The 15521-nt window shown below is 39.4% G+C and overlaps 2 protein-coding genes across 2 annotated transcripts in view; one reads left to right on the plus strand and one right to left on the minus strand.

Annotated features, from left to right (window-relative positions):
* The window catches only part of LOC111247524 (uncharacterized), a 60044-nt gene that overhangs the window by 9875 nt on the left and 34648 nt on the right, over positions 1-15521 (plus strand). Inside the window, exon 2 of the mRNA XM_022798548.2 lies at positions 12666-12718. Within this exon, the coding sequence (XP_022654283.1) occupies positions 12712-12718 (7 nt within the window). The 5' untranslated portion in view covers positions 12666-12711. The remainder of the gene's footprint in view (positions 1-12665; positions 12719-15521) is intronic.
* On the minus strand, positions 1541-6760 carry LOC147756410 (uncharacterized). Its single transcript, XM_086983839.1, has 2 exons — positions 3649-6760; positions 1541-3265 (listed from the first exon to the last, which is right to left on the minus strand). Exon 1 carries the CDS (start codon positions 6073-6075, stop codon positions 4033-4035), a length of 2043 nt encoding a protein of 680 aa, XP_086839965.1. The 5' UTR covers positions 6076-6760; the 3' UTR covers positions 1541-3265; positions 3649-4032.

Consider the following 15521-nt stretch of genomic DNA (forward strand, 5'->3'; position numbering starts at 1 on the left):
AGTTTATCGTCAATACATAGGCTTTGCTTATTCATAAAAGAAGTTACAGACACCTTTTCAGCAGTTACCTTCGATGTACCGAGAAATATTTAAACGAGTGAAAACACTTTCGAATACAGGTCGGTCTCCCCACGTTTTTCTAAGATAAGTAGGTTCTCATAGCTAACATTTAAGTTCGTGAGCGTCTAGGCTCGGTTCGGATCGAAGTCAAGCTCGAGGCTATACTTTTTATTATGTTTATCATTTAGACTGTGAACAATAGTAAACCCTCACGCGTGTATACTCAAAAGACTTTTGCTACCAGCCAGGAACACTTTTCCAGTTGCTATCATTTCTTTGTGTGAGAACGATTTTCGGAAAATGAACAAAGAAACTCGGCGGCCATGAGGGTAGCGTCTATAGCTTAAACCCAGTGTAACGTTAGCAGCTTCTTCATTGTTTAAAATAGTCGCCTCGCCGAAAGTGAAGTTGATGCGCGCCGCAGCGATACTGCGTGACTGTTAATGGCTGCAAGAAATTGCTTGCGAAGGAGTAAAACGGCCATCACTGTCAATAGAACATTTTGGGCAAGATGTCCCGGTTCTGTCTATGTAATCCTTCCAGCTGAGAAGTTTTTCCTTATATTGATCCACGTTTAGTGGCGCGTAGTCTGTGAAAAGCTTCACATTGGCTATTTTAATATTCGGCACATACGGCTATTTTTTTTTCTTGTATACATAACAATGCGATCTTGAAAGACTCATAATCGATAATAAAAATCAATAGTGAATAGCCCTGGCCTATTTATTTAAAACAAACATGGTTGAAATCGTCTTACTGGTATCGAATCTATTTCATCTAACCGTTGTTATAAGCGCTCTTTTTTTTTTTTTTTTTATCAGATTCTAGCCGTTATTTTACGATGCATATCGACCTCTCCCGACTGCCTAAATGACTCATTGAGAACTGATTACCCTTCCGTAGGATCGTGTTTTCCCTTTCAGTATTCCCTATTACATTTGAAGCTGCCAAAGATAGACATAACTACCAAAAAGACGCTATCGTTTTGCAATTACGATAGAGAGGGCAATCTTCAGCATGTTTTTTTTATCTTTACATGTAAAATTATACGGTATCTCTTGCAGATTCGGCGATACCAAGATATTGATTATGTTGTAGATGCTGTAGCTACACAAATTCAGATAAGCAATATTTGTAAAATATACATTAATAGCCAAAAAATTACAAAGCCAAATCTAGTTTACCAAATTGCTATCTTTTATGAAGCGAAATATTGGTATATTATCTAAGATTCTCATCAATCCTTTGTCCAGACTGAGGCAAAAAAAAAAAAACGATAAATACTAGTTTCGTCTCGGGCGATATATGAAGCGCCGGCGGTGCAGAATGTTGAACGGAGAACGTTTATTATTGTTGCGTTGAGAACGTATAGATTATATAATAAAAATGAAGCTTCTCCTAATGAGGAAAACTATCTTATTAGGATTGGCGGTTCCTTTTCGCATTATTTTAGTTGATTGTTACGGGCGTTATTATTAGTAAACGAGTATTCTGTCAGCTATTACCTCAGACCTCAGATAATTTGTGTTAAATACATCTTTTACATATAAGATATCCTTTTTTAAGCCGAAACGTTCTATATAAATAAACTAGCGATTTTTTTTTATTAACAATTTATTATTTTGAAAATGTATTTGATATTTTGCTGTTTTTATACATTCCCCCGTTCATTACTTAGCTTCCACCGCCTTTTTGGTATAAGCAGTCGCCAAGTATGGTGCACAGTTCCATAATAGCCACATGTAGGAGTGTGTATTTCGGTCCAGTCTCTCTTCAAATATTGTAGACGTTATTGATTTCTATTTAAATGTAATTGTAGAGTTTTTTCACAGGCAGGTCACTAATGGCTTTGTCGCTCCGATGTCAAATTTTCATTTTTTGCGATCAACTGACATTTATTATAGCACAGTTTAATACTCTGAACCTATAAATATAGTAATTCACTGTTGATTTCTAGGGTTGCCTAGATTTGAGTAGCATCATAGGGGTGTTTTTAAACTTGCCGATTGGGTTTATCCAACGTGGTTAGCTTTCAGGGGTCGATAGAATCTTCCCTCGTTTTTATAACTATTCTAAATAATTAACAAGGCTCAATACTTTTGCAGAGGAATCTTCTTTAGCGGCCGACCTTTCAAGCTGATCTTAATTATTAATAATAATGATTAAGGTTAATATCACGACTCTATTGAGCTAATCGGGTTCGGTATATTTTGAAATCGAATAACTTTTAAACTTTTCGCCGCTGGCGAAATGTAACTAATGAATATTGGAGTGTTCCGGCAACTTGCAAATGAGAATCTGTTAAGTTTACTATGAGGAAATAGATCCAGAAAAGAAATATATTTTTTAGGCGCAAAGACCAACGTTTAGTAGTCGAGATCGTGTTCTACAGAGGCTGTAGCGCACGAAAATTCATCAACGACAATGAAGACATTAGACAAGAAAGCTTTAGCGGAAGCACAGGACGGAGACAGTATAAGATATTTCAAAAACGGAGATTGGAGTGTTGAAGACCAGTGAGGAAGAGACTGGGTGTCGGAATTTAGAAGACATGATGGAATTACCGCAACCGCGACTTTTCACGAAAATAAAAATTAGTGTCTAAAGGCTCTGTCGGCCAGCGCCGACATTTCACATGTAACGTTTCGCAGAATTATAATCCAAATACTTAAATGCACACAACGAATAACAAATGACCTTACAGTAAACTAACTCCGGGGCAGTTCGTGTGTCCCACGGGCAATTCGCGAAGTTTCAGTCATCAAAAAGCCAGCCTAGACGCATACGGTCCCAATAGACAGGATTCATAATATGTCACTAGCCGGAGAGAGAGTACGGTGTCACTATTGAGAGAAATCAAGTTCGATGGCAGTGTCATGGAGGTTCGGACGTACGCGCATTACGTGTCTACCTGCTAATGTTGGAGGCAAGTGATGGTCTAGGTTCGAATCCGGGTTTTTTTTTTTTTTTTTCACACATTTTGTGCTAGGGCCAAGGCGACTCATGGAAAGCCTAACGGCGTTATGGATGTAGAACTCGAAATGTTTAGTTCTTGCAGTTAACATCAGGGGCATCCGCTACTGTGAGATTCTCGTCGAAAACGAATGCAGGCTCGATCAGTCGGTAGTACGGCAACCGAAGGCGCGCAGTCCGGATATTTGATAACAATGCCAGACCTCATTGCCATTTCTCAATTATTTCTTACCTTAAACAGAGAAATGACCAACGTTTGCTTCTTCATTATTTATATTATATATATTATATACTTATTCATATTACACATGGAAACGCGAATGGTTGGTATATTACTGTCAAAAAATCTTCAGAGGACTGGAACAACTGTTTCAAAAAATATAGGAGTGCACCTCTGAAAGAAGCCGTTAGTTTAAGTCAATTATCTCTAAAGTTACTCAACTTTAAAATTTGCTAGAGTCGATTGTAACAACCTAATATTTCATGATCATATTTGGTTGGCAAGGTCAACGTTTCTTCCTTTTCTTTCACCAAACTAATATAACCTTTGCTATATATATATATATATATATATATATATATATATATATAGTGTATTCGACATCTTTGACTTACATAGGTCTGCAATCGGTTTGTATAAGACTTGCGGAAACGGCGCAACAGTTGTGTGCTGATTCACCATCCTGAAGGAGTTGCAATTGTAAACCAGCAAGTAGACGCTTCTGTATCTTCAATTTCATTTGCTGCGAGAGAATACAATATTCATCTAAGCGGGGTAACTATGTGGATACTCAATTAATTCCTTTCAGTTTATCTTTGATTTTACAGTAAAGATTGCAAGCTTAGCATTGCCAAAATGATACACAAGTAGTATTAGCCCACTGTCCATATCAGATTTGCATCGTGGGTTTCTCATCCCAGAGCCCGCTATAAATATCCTAGTGAGTCTTCGATGAGCGTCGATTTCGAGCACACACCTAGATCAGCGCCATGATGGCTTCAAATGTAGCCAGCTTTTTTCCACTTGCACTCTAAAAAGCTACCGCAGAGCTCTATGACCATAATAACTGCCGAGATGCCACATCCTCCTCCGAGAATTATAAATGGTCCGAGAAATTCGTAAAGAGTACCGTGCTGCTTTTGACTCTTTCGGGTCAAAATCGTGCTAATATTTCCTCCCTGGAATACGTAATAACCCGTGCGTATTCTTTCCCTGTGATAGAAACCTCCACGAAGGGTTTCAAATGCTAATCTGTAAGCTTTATCCACATAGTTAACAGAGATAGCGTGTGAGATTTCTGGGTCCGTTTCTGGGTCTATCACGGCTGCTTCAAGGTTGCTGAATACTATATGGCGAAATTCTGGCTTGCTTGGTGTAGAAACCGTGTGAATATCAAAATAAGGGTCGAGTTTGTGCATAATACGCTGTAATCTCCACTGGCCTCCACATACGGCTCTATCTAAATACAGCATGAGGCCTGCAAGACTCCATCGATCAAGCATATAACCTATTTCTTTTATGGTAGATTTGGTGTGCTTCTTCCAGTGCTCCGTTAACCATGTCGAATTTTGAGCATTTTTGCCGCCATGTTGAATTAAACCCGTCTCAAGTTCTAGAAATTCGGCATATGGAAGGTACTCAGAGAGCTCCTGGCAGCTATTGACCGACTTTAGGCGAGATTCCGATAGGGAATTCATCGAAGCGGTAACCTCGCTCTTCATCGATACAGAAATGATGTTCATTCCCTGAAACCATCCGGTAAGAATTAACGATGAAAACAGCAGTGTTCTCTTGTGAGTCAGCAAATTCGTATGAATCGGTGCATATAGGGTAAATATAAGGTAGAACGTGTAATAAAATACTTTGTTGAATGAACGCGTTCGTTCAAAGCTGAAAATAGTACCAATAACAACAGCTAGTGATACGACAATCAGCGCCATTTCCGAGAGGAAGATGTCACGAATAGTGGGCCGTGATGGATCTGCGGATGGTGTAATTGCAATGGCGGACATTTCCGTTGCAGAGAGAGCCCCTAGTAGCGCCTGCTTATTCTCCAAGTAACTGGTACTCAACATAGTCTTGAACCTAATAGAAATCAATAGTGGCGGTTCGGTTTTGTTGAACTTATTGAAATACAAAAACTTAGCCCTGTGATATTGCTCCTCAACGTTCCACTCATAATCAAACAACTTCGAGGTGTACGCGCCGTGAAGGCCAAAGTTGTCCTTGGTTTGACTGTACCACTCGAACTGTTTTGGATCTATTTTTTCACCTTTAAGAGGCCTACAGTTCGGTGCGAGTAAAAATCCGTAGCCAATGTCCCTACTTCGTAGCCGGTCACTGACACATCCTGTTCGATTGTTAAACATAAATGTTATAGGTGACTGGTCAATTGTAACCATAAGGATGCTGATAAATCGGCACAAAAGAGAAGACACTTTGGGAAATAGATCAACACTCTCACGTCTTCCCACAATAACCAGACTTTGATACTTGATGTTGCAGTCCATCGGGGTTTTGGCGCGTGGCATATCAAAACTGAGCTTGTTACTCCGAATCTCATTCTGTTCATAGTTCAGACTAGGAGAAATCGTTGTATAATAATCGGCGTTAAAAAGCTTGTCAGTGACTGCAAAGAGAAACTTCTCCAGCTGCAGTCTTCTTGTCAGCTTCAGATCCTTCTTTAACTCTGGAAGACAAAGCAATAAAAGACTTCGTCCAGTGGGACAGCGGTTATAGTTGAAGCCGCGTATAATGCCCACAGCGTCTATGTTTTTAAGAATATTTACGTCAAAACCACAGTTAATATCAATCACCGTAATGATGTTCGATAAACCTATTGCATTTCCAATGACGAATGGTAGGAACCGTTGACGGAGGTATGTTGCTACAGACAAGTGCTTGTCTCCTATTGTAAACTTCGAATACGATGACATGACCTGATCCATGTGGGGCTCCCAGTCGGGGTGCACTGTTTTACTTTGTCTTACACCGAGGGTTAAAAGGGCGAACAAGGTAAACATAGTTATGACACCCTGCATTCTCCTAGCCTTCAGCAAATGTTCCTCTCACGAAGAGCTCATGTGAAGCCCTAAGTAGACATCTAGTCGATGGACTCACTTCAAATGTGCTGTTTATACGTCAGGGAACTGGATTTGTCGTGAATACATCCAATATTTGTGGGCAAATGGCATTGGAATCAAAATGTCAGAGCTTTTGTAATTTGCAGTTCTGCCCTACCTGGTTCAAACAGCTTGCATTGCCCCGCGTTGTAGGTATTATAACTTTGAAATGAGACTTAACCCATGGTTTGCTTGCCGACAATGCTTCATAGCGTGAACCGCTATTAGCTAGAAGTGCTATGCTGGTCGTGACGACGAGTACATACTCTGAACGACAATAAAAATCAGATCATTTGCTACACGTTATAGGGCTTAAGTAGCAGTGTTCAGTAATTTGTTGGTCTGGTCGGTTTCGGTGCAAGCCAAATACGATCGGCTATGATCGCCATACAATCCGATTGGCTGCCGATCTGAAAGCCTTGAGCAATTGGATGCTCTGCTACTGAGTGGTTCCTTGACGAAGATAGCTCATGGCGTGTAATATCAGCTCTATAGGTGGGCGTTACTTGTGTATAATGATGATTACCAAAGTAAACTTGCTCATCCTACCGGCTGTGTTATCCTGCACATTTCGACTTGAGCTCAGCTCAATAGTACAACCACTAGCCGGTTTACTTTCTACTGTCGATAAGCCGATTTCATTTTCTGTCACCCTTCCTTTTTGCGTGGGCCCATTCTAAGAACACTCGGTGAGCTTCTGATATATTAGCAAATTCAATACAGTGGTTATTACCGGACCGTTTAAACCGATGGAACAGAATGTTATAGATACATTTTAAATTTTGGCCTGATATGTAGTTGAATGAAAACAATACGAAAGATTTGCCCTTTTCGTTTGCGATGCGAGAATTCCAGATAAAAATCTTTGGACGATTCAGTCACATCACCCAGACCTATTTAAATTTATCTGATAGACCCGCCTAGTCGATGTATAGACATTCAATCGTAGCTGATGTAAAGCATTACGCTTAGACACCCATAGGTTTATATAAGAGTAAATATGTATATCATAAACGAATGCAGTATCGTTCTTGTTTTCGTTAGTAGAAGCTTGTACATCCGTCAATCGTGGCTTGGATACTAGCTAGTAGGCTAAAATACACGAACCCTATTCCAGAAACGCGTGTTTGAGGCAATCCTTGTTGGTCCAGTATGGTACCAGTAGGGCAAAGGCAATATATCTAGCCATCACCAGGACTTTACAATGTTTACTTTAGCACAGCAACTATCTATTTGGCCATTAATAAAACTTTCTCTGAAAAGTCGTTGCCTCGCTGATTCTGTCTATTTCTTCAACATATTATGCACGTTTTATACTAGTCTTAGAACTAGGGTTAGACCTAATAAAAAAAGGAACCACATTTGCAGGGACGACAGGGTGTCTGTTCTGTAACCTAGTCAATTATGGTATAAATGACACTTTGCTAGATAATAAATAGAAGTTTACTGAGAAATATTAATGAATTTGCAATGACCACTGATTCGTAACGATAAAGCATGAATATTCGCCTATAGTAAATGGGTGGTGTTAACCTTCAGGTGTTATGGTGTACAGCATTTTAAGGAGGTCACAATAAAGGTTTCGTCGGATAGCAGAACTTCTGTGCTTTGATGAGGCAGAAACCATGAAAATTGCCATTTTCATCAACCGTGTCAAGCGCCCTCCTGTTGATCTGTATTTATATGCATGCATTAAAAACTACGTAGACAGAAACGAAAAGGATTTTATTTAAGGGCAGATCTAGTGGTAAGAGATATTTTATAGTCTATAAAGGTTGAAGAATACCGATGAAGTAAACAACAGTTTCTGGCAGACGGCGGACTCCTCCTATCCCCGATGTGTTATAGTTTTCATACGTAACAACGGACTGTAAAACTAACTTTTGTTGCAATAAAAAGGAAAATTTTGCTCGTAAACACTGTTCGTTGACTTTCCGATGAAGAATTCTTTGGTGAGAAGACACTCTATACGAATATATATATATATATATCAGTTGAGATGACTGGCATCGTTCTACTGTCTGCAGTATAAAAACAAAAAGTAATGTTTAGCAAAAATTAACCAAAGGAAAACATCTGCACAACGGTGAACCGATGAGATATATCAACGTGAGGCGTTCGCGCCCTTGAGAAGGTACAAACAGCCAGGACATGGGTCAATGTCTTCCGCTATAGAATTTCTGTTACGTTTATTAGGTACTCGCAAAAGCTGTTCCCCTGTTATTGTACAGGAAAATATCTCGGCTTGGTCTATCAAAAGTCAAATATTTTTGATATTTAAGGGACCAGTGTATGAAGTGGTCAAAATCTGGGACCATTTGGGATAATTATAATAGAACGAATCGAACATTTATTTTTTGGAGTTTCCACATCGAACTGAAAGCATTTGTAATTATTATTTTCCATATTTGTCTATATCCTCTGCCAATAAACATATTTTCAACATGTCTGGACTGATCAGTGCTCGATACTAGAGGAAACACAAAAAGTTAAATATCTGTACAATGTGACAGTTAAATCATTACGTGTGTGGCCGGTATCTTTTCCTTTAATAAAGCCGATATTTTTATATTCCTTTTGGTCATAACGATAGTCTGTAGTCTGACCAAGATTTTGTGCGATCGATGTGAATGTCGTCTCAGAATTTCGTACCATGCATACACAGTAATAGCGTATGTGTCTACAAATGTCCACCGAAGGCACTGCCCACCCAAGTTACGCTTCTCTGTTGATCACCTTTGCAATGTCCCGCTTACGCTGCTTCTGACTATATTATATACATGAGTTCGTTTATAGGGCAGCAGATAAACTTGCCTCGAACAAGCACGAGGTAAAGGAGGGCGTCGAGATCCCCTTTTATGGTCGAAGCTTTGCGTCTAACTGTTCTCATGCGACAAAACTAATACTGAAACATACAAATGTGACTGCTTATATATATATATATATATATATATATATATATATATATATATATATATATATGCAGCTGAGTGTTGCTACTTGCTCTTTCCTGAAGGACATGTGACTTGGCGTTACCGCCGTAACCATCGCCGCTCGGGAACTCAGCCGCCGAAATACTTCGACACGCTACCCTGGCGCACGATCACAAACGATTGTGGTACATCTTCGATGTTAAGTTGACATACGCAAGACCGCGTCAGTCCTGAAGGGTTGAAATATGTACATATATACACATCTTTGTCCTTTGTTACGATGGTGACAACAGATAACAAAGGGTAACAGAACAAAAATTCGATACGACGCGGCGCCAGGCACACAGCACGCGTACCAACAAGGCATCGGCATCATTCACCGTAACCATCGACATAACGTTAATGGCTGCAGACGACAAAGCAGGACACGAAACAAGCTGCATGTTTATGACCATGCACAATTATGGGGCAGGCGCCGCTGTCGCTGCTATGGTCATCGTCTGTGTATTGCCGCAAGATAGCGGGCGATCAAATACGAGGGGAAAAGTTTATGTTGATAAAGCATTACTACGGCCAGGGACAAGTACCAGCTTTTACGCTTAATTATCAGATGTGCTCAATGCTTTGGAATGATAAAGGAATTATACCAGGGCAGGCTTGATTGAGACACTAAAAAGTGTTTTGACGAGAAAAATCAATGCTCTATTAACGAGCGCTATGACTATTATGGTAACAGGATGCGAGCTAGAATGAAAAGACGACGAATAGAAAGAACATAAATGCAGTCATTAGTTTTTACGGGGTGTCGTTAGTCATGGTGCTTGATTACTTGTAGCGGAGCGCTTTTGCAGAAGCATATATCCAAAATGTTCGCTGTTTATCCAAAGTAACGGCTTTAATTTGAAATGGTTTGCCCCACCTCTAAATACGCGCTGCACGGCCGATATGCACGTGATATTTCGTATGTGTTGCATGCGAGATAAGCAAGAGCTGCTTGTTTAATAACATAAGGGTGCCTCTAGAACGCGAAACAGATGCATCATTATAGATATATAACATCGTATTGTAGCAGATAGACTGATTTCGGATAACTATATTTTACCTCTGTAATCTTTTCAGAATCAGGAATATTACAGCTTAGATAAATACTAATTTAGGAATGCCTTTATCTCATTCTATGATGACCGTTTATAACAGTCTATGAATAGACCCTCAGTTTAAGTAGGGCACTTTACAATCAGGAACTTTTCAAACGAGATTATACAGGTTTTTAATAAAATTAGACACATCTAAACTCCAAGTTCGATCTGAGTGGAAAAGGGTTCAGTTGGTTTCGATTTTGAAAGTACCTGAAAAGCGCCTGAGCTGACTAAAAAAAGCTAGATTTGAAATAAAAATTTCATTAAAAACAGATCGTAAATCAAGGCAAAAAAAAAAAACGGTAAAAATGTCAATTTATAAAACTTTCCAAATTTTAACATGCCATTACGTATGCAGAATGTGTCTGGCTAGCAACTGTGAGAACCAATGACCAATGAGAGAGTATCGAAGAACTTTTTAAATTATTTTTTATGGATAAATAAGGTTATTTAGGTTCGAAGCTAAGCGCAGATACATTTAGTTTTGTGGTGGAGGTCGACCGATTTAAATCATACCTAACTTCGCTTTCCAATTGAAAAATATATCTACTGCTAGTGTAGTCAATACTTGAATAGCGACATCTGAATATTATGCGGAAGTACTTATACCAACAACAACAGTAAGAACAGTTCTAGGCGTGAAGAGTATTTTATTTTTTGGCGCCTACAGTTGATGATCGACCTGCTACCTCAGTGGCTTATGAAGCTGCTACTAAAATAATCCTACGCATTAGGTCAGAAATGCGGGTTGCCCATCATAGATATCGAACAATACCAGGAACATGTGTGCTGGCCTAATCCTATGACTTGGCGACCTCACAACCTCATATCGGTGAGATCTGATTCTGCTAAATTTGGAACAGTCTAACTCAATTGTGCAGAAGCGGAAGTTATGCCTCACTATTGTTTATGGAGGTGCCAGAAGTGCGGGAACCGCGAATCCTAAAGTCAAGGTTGCCCCTCACTTCAACGGACGCCTTGCAGCCACAGTATCCTACGCAATGTTTGATACATCAACAAATGACTGCTTAGTTGCTTTTGGGGCGGGGCACATTATTTGACTACTCAAGCTGTGTGCGGCTCTTAAGGGGAACTATGACAGAACCCCATTTATTTTCTGATGCTATTAATAACAGTAATACGAAAATTTATGGACTATGGGAATATTACACTAAGTGAGGGGGGTGCTACTGCGTACTGGGCTACATATGCGTTCTACATTGCCCCGCAATTACGATGAAGCATAGATATGATGTTGTCAAGGTGTTGCCACGGGCTGTACTGGACTTTATTTAACTACTCTGAGTATTATTTATGCCCTACATAGGAAATCGTACATATAAAAGCAAAGGCGTTCTAGTGTTTATCTTGAACAGAAGCCAGCTACGTATTCGGCAAACTTATAAATGACCCACGATATTTTCATTTTTTACGCCATAAGTCTTTTGGCCATAGAAAAAATAAAGGAAGAACCGCGTTACGTTGTGTTTTTAACGCACGATGAACAATGGCGCAAGCAAGAGACTCTATTCTTCATTCAGTCAAGGCCGTCTGCGTTGTTTTCTATGCACGCAATTCGTTCGAACCAGTGTTTAAGATACATAGAGCAGGCAGGGCACTGAAATAGCCTTTAATACGGCCCATCCGAAGAAGCCAACTGGTGACTTAATAGGTGTTTGAGCATCGTTCAATTCGCTAGATAAACGTATAGAATTTTGTTAATTCGTTTGCCGGTATTTTTCTTGCGTTATTAAGTATGAGCAATTTATCCGCTTCTCAAATGCTCAGTTACAGCATGTCGTCTTTAAGATGGGCAATGATGCACCTGATGCCTTAGAATCGGGTTCTTCTTGGAACCGTAATTATGGTCATAAGCCGGTTGCGTATATGGTTAGCTCAGCTAAAATGAAACGTCCAATGTTTACGGGCCTCTTCGAAAGAAGGGGTCCGTAAACGTCGAAGATCTTTGTCCAGCAAAATATTTAGTCTTCTATAAGCAAACATAGAAGTGTCGTGAGTATCTGGCACGAAGCGCTATAATTCGACAATTAATCATGAATATATCTCACTATGAATAATTCTCATCATACTGCGTTTCAACAGTGTTTCGTGCATGTAAGAACAACGTAATTGTAGAATTCGTCAGTCGTGGAGACCCACTGCCGATCTATCGATCAGCTACGAGATATTCTACCTTATTCCATCACCGCTTCTAGAACCACTGGCCGGAGCCAAGTGGGTCAACGGACGAGTGGATCTGCTTGCGTTTGGATTAATTGTGCTTCTGTGAACTGCCGCATAAAATACACGAAATTTGGTTTCGGGATGAACGTTATCTGTGACCAATAGCTTATTTAGAATAGGGATACATTAGTCTATCTAAATGAGAGAGGATCTTTCATACTGACTCATATTATCCACTTTCTGCTTATTTCAGCTGGATGAATATTTCGCTGAAGGAGAGGTGGATCGCGTGAATAAATATGATATGTGAGTATATTTAGACACATTTAATAGGACTGGCATATTCTTCTATACCATATACATTGGGCTGGCACCCTGTAGGTCGACCTAAGCTTGAAGTGACTTTCGTCAGCTTCACAAATGCGTGTCGCGCATCAAACGCGTTACCAAATACTGATCTAAACGGACGCTTCTACATAGCAATTTCTACCCCGGTAACTTATAGAGATTCTATTATCCATATTCCGATATAGTACCCCAACGGCAAGCTAACGAGGATCAAATAAAAAAAAAAAAAAAAACGATAGAAAGAAAAAGCTAGTTCTCAAGATTTGTGCTGATTTAATGCAAAATGCTGAGGTTATCCAAACTTGCGATGATAATAACCTCTGGTTATAGCATTATGATATAACGCTAGATGCTGTAGGGTGGTTTATCATTAGGATTATCTTTCTTTTTGTTATATTATCAGCGATCAATCGTACACAAACGCAAATTAATAGTGTCCGTTACAGGCTATGAAGACTATCGGTGCCTAAGTGATGTTAAAAAAAATATGTCAGACTGCAATGCATGCGCTTAATAGTGATCCTCACCGACTATTATAATTGGCAAATAATTAATTATTCCTTGTACCTGTGTCCCTGCAGAGCTGGATGAAAAATATCAGAAAAAAAAATGTACTACAATCTAATTGTGTCTAGAATGCGTTTTCTAGCGTTGCCTCTTTGAACAATTTAATTGCTTTCCTTTTATAAGATACGCATGGTAAGTTTTCATTCCTCCAGAAGGAGCTGATCGCTTTCAGATAGTGGTATCTACCTGACTGAATCGAACCGCAAAACACAGAGGTTTAAATTAGACTAGGCGAAATCTCTTCCAAAAGAAAAAAGAAAAAGGTATTTTGTATAGATCAGTATCACTGATAAAATTTTCCGCCATTTTGTGTGTTACAATAGATTTATCAGTGTCGTCGAGAACGTCGAAGGACCAAGTCCAGATCTTGAGTTACGTTTCTTAATCGTAAAGCTGCCACGTTGCTGTGTCAGCGTTGGCCGTAAGGCCATAAAGCGTAAACTGCATCATTTTTATTGCTGATATGCCGGCATCAGCAGTTTTCGGGAAACGGCGTATTATTATTACGCTAATTAACGGGGTCAGTGCTATGGCACATTTGAAAATTATCTTCAGATCAATCACACAAATTTTTTGGAATTCGAGCCAAACGCTACACGATTGACAAGCAGCTACGTTGAGGACATTTTCATTCAAAAATATATGTAATCTGTTTGCAGAATTAGGTTCATACGATTATTGACTCGAAAATCAGAAAATATTAACTTGGAAAATTCATGGAATTATTCAGCCTCTGAACCACTAGGCAAGATAAACCTTAGTTAGGAGGAGTGAGTTTCTGACGAAGGTAAACACAAGCAATATCCTTCGGAGAGACCTGAATATACGCATTTGATGGTAACGGTTACGGTCGTCGTCGTCGTCGTCGTCGTCGTCGTCGAAAGCGAAAATGTTTGTTTGCCGTTTTGAATAGCTCTCACGACGCTCAATGGCTTTTTTTTCGTCATCGGTCAATTTTACAAAATGGTTAAGCTTCAAATCTGTGAAACTCATAATGTTGAGCCTAAATATTAAGTATATGATAACTGTACATACTCAATAGAGTGGTGTGTCTCTATGGACAAAGCTCATTGATAAACACACAAGAATATCTGCAATGCGGGCTCTCGTTAAAAGTGTGTTCGTAAGCAATGAGAGAGACGTAGGCAAATTTAACTAGATAACTTTCTTAGCATCGCTGAAATGTACCGAAAAACGTTGCTCATTTTTAGGCGTCGCCATAGCGGTGGTTACTGGCAAGGTCAAGCCGACAGCACGATCGGCAGCCTTCTCACAATAGACGTAGGCCTACGAACTTGTTAACACGAAGTCCGAAGGATAAAGAAACTTGACAAATTCAATCTACACATATCTGTGAGCCCTTCGATAATTAACATGCACAGTTATATGCAACACACGGGTACATCAATCTCTAAAGTAGTATTACTCATTTTTCAAGCAGCCAATATTGCTGAGACTATTGGATCATCGACAGCCTCACTAATAGCAACGATATAGTAACAGCGTATTATTATAGAATGGGCGTCTGCATCTGCCGAGTGGGTTTTATTTTTTATTGTATTATTAAAAAAGCCAGTACAGGTTTAGCAATTGGCTCTTAGGGCAACTGTCAAAAAGGTTACCGGAATAGGAATACAGATCTTCCAGAATGCAGAACGGGGAGCAATATATTTGTCGTCGGTTTAAAACTAAAATTGTCCTGAAATGCCGTGAGCTGGACAGAACCTTAGACGAACTTCAGACGGCAAATAGGGTTAGCATAAGTTTGAGTGAAATGTTTCGATAACGGTACATTACATGATAGTTTAATGATTTTTGCGTGAACTTTTTTTGCGAGACCTACAGCGTTTGGCTCGGGGTGTTCCTTCTTTTATGTGCCAGTCTTACAACCTTATTAGTCTAAATGTCCACTTATATAAATAGACTAATTTTACATAAAACTAAAAAATGTTCAGTCAATTTAAATGATATAAACTTATTTTCTTGAGATTCCCGATAACACGGCACATTCGTTGTATTTTCACTCCAGATTAACTGGGTGAAGTTTATCAGAGCTAAAAAGTCAGTATAAACAGATTGATTGCTGCGTTAGGTTCATAGGGCTCGATAAATCTTTACAAATCGCGGGTTTTGGGCAGTCCGAACTTTTTTCTGAACTCATCAACAGCGATTGGCGTATTCGCTGCCACCTTTT

Source organism: Varroa destructor, unplaced genomic scaffold (assembly GCF_002443255.2).
Source record: "Varroa destructor unplaced genomic scaffold, Vdes_3.0 BEIS01000003.1, whole genome shotgun sequence".
Lineage (NCBI taxonomy): Eukaryota > Metazoa > Arthropoda > Arachnida > Mesostigmata > Varroidae > Varroa > Varroa destructor.

Excerpts from the sequence above, each read along its gene's own strand:
- LOC147756410 (XM_086983839.1), bottom strand. The coding sequence starts at position 6,075 with ATGCAGGGTGTCATAACTATGTTTACCTTGTTCGCCCTTTTAACCCTC.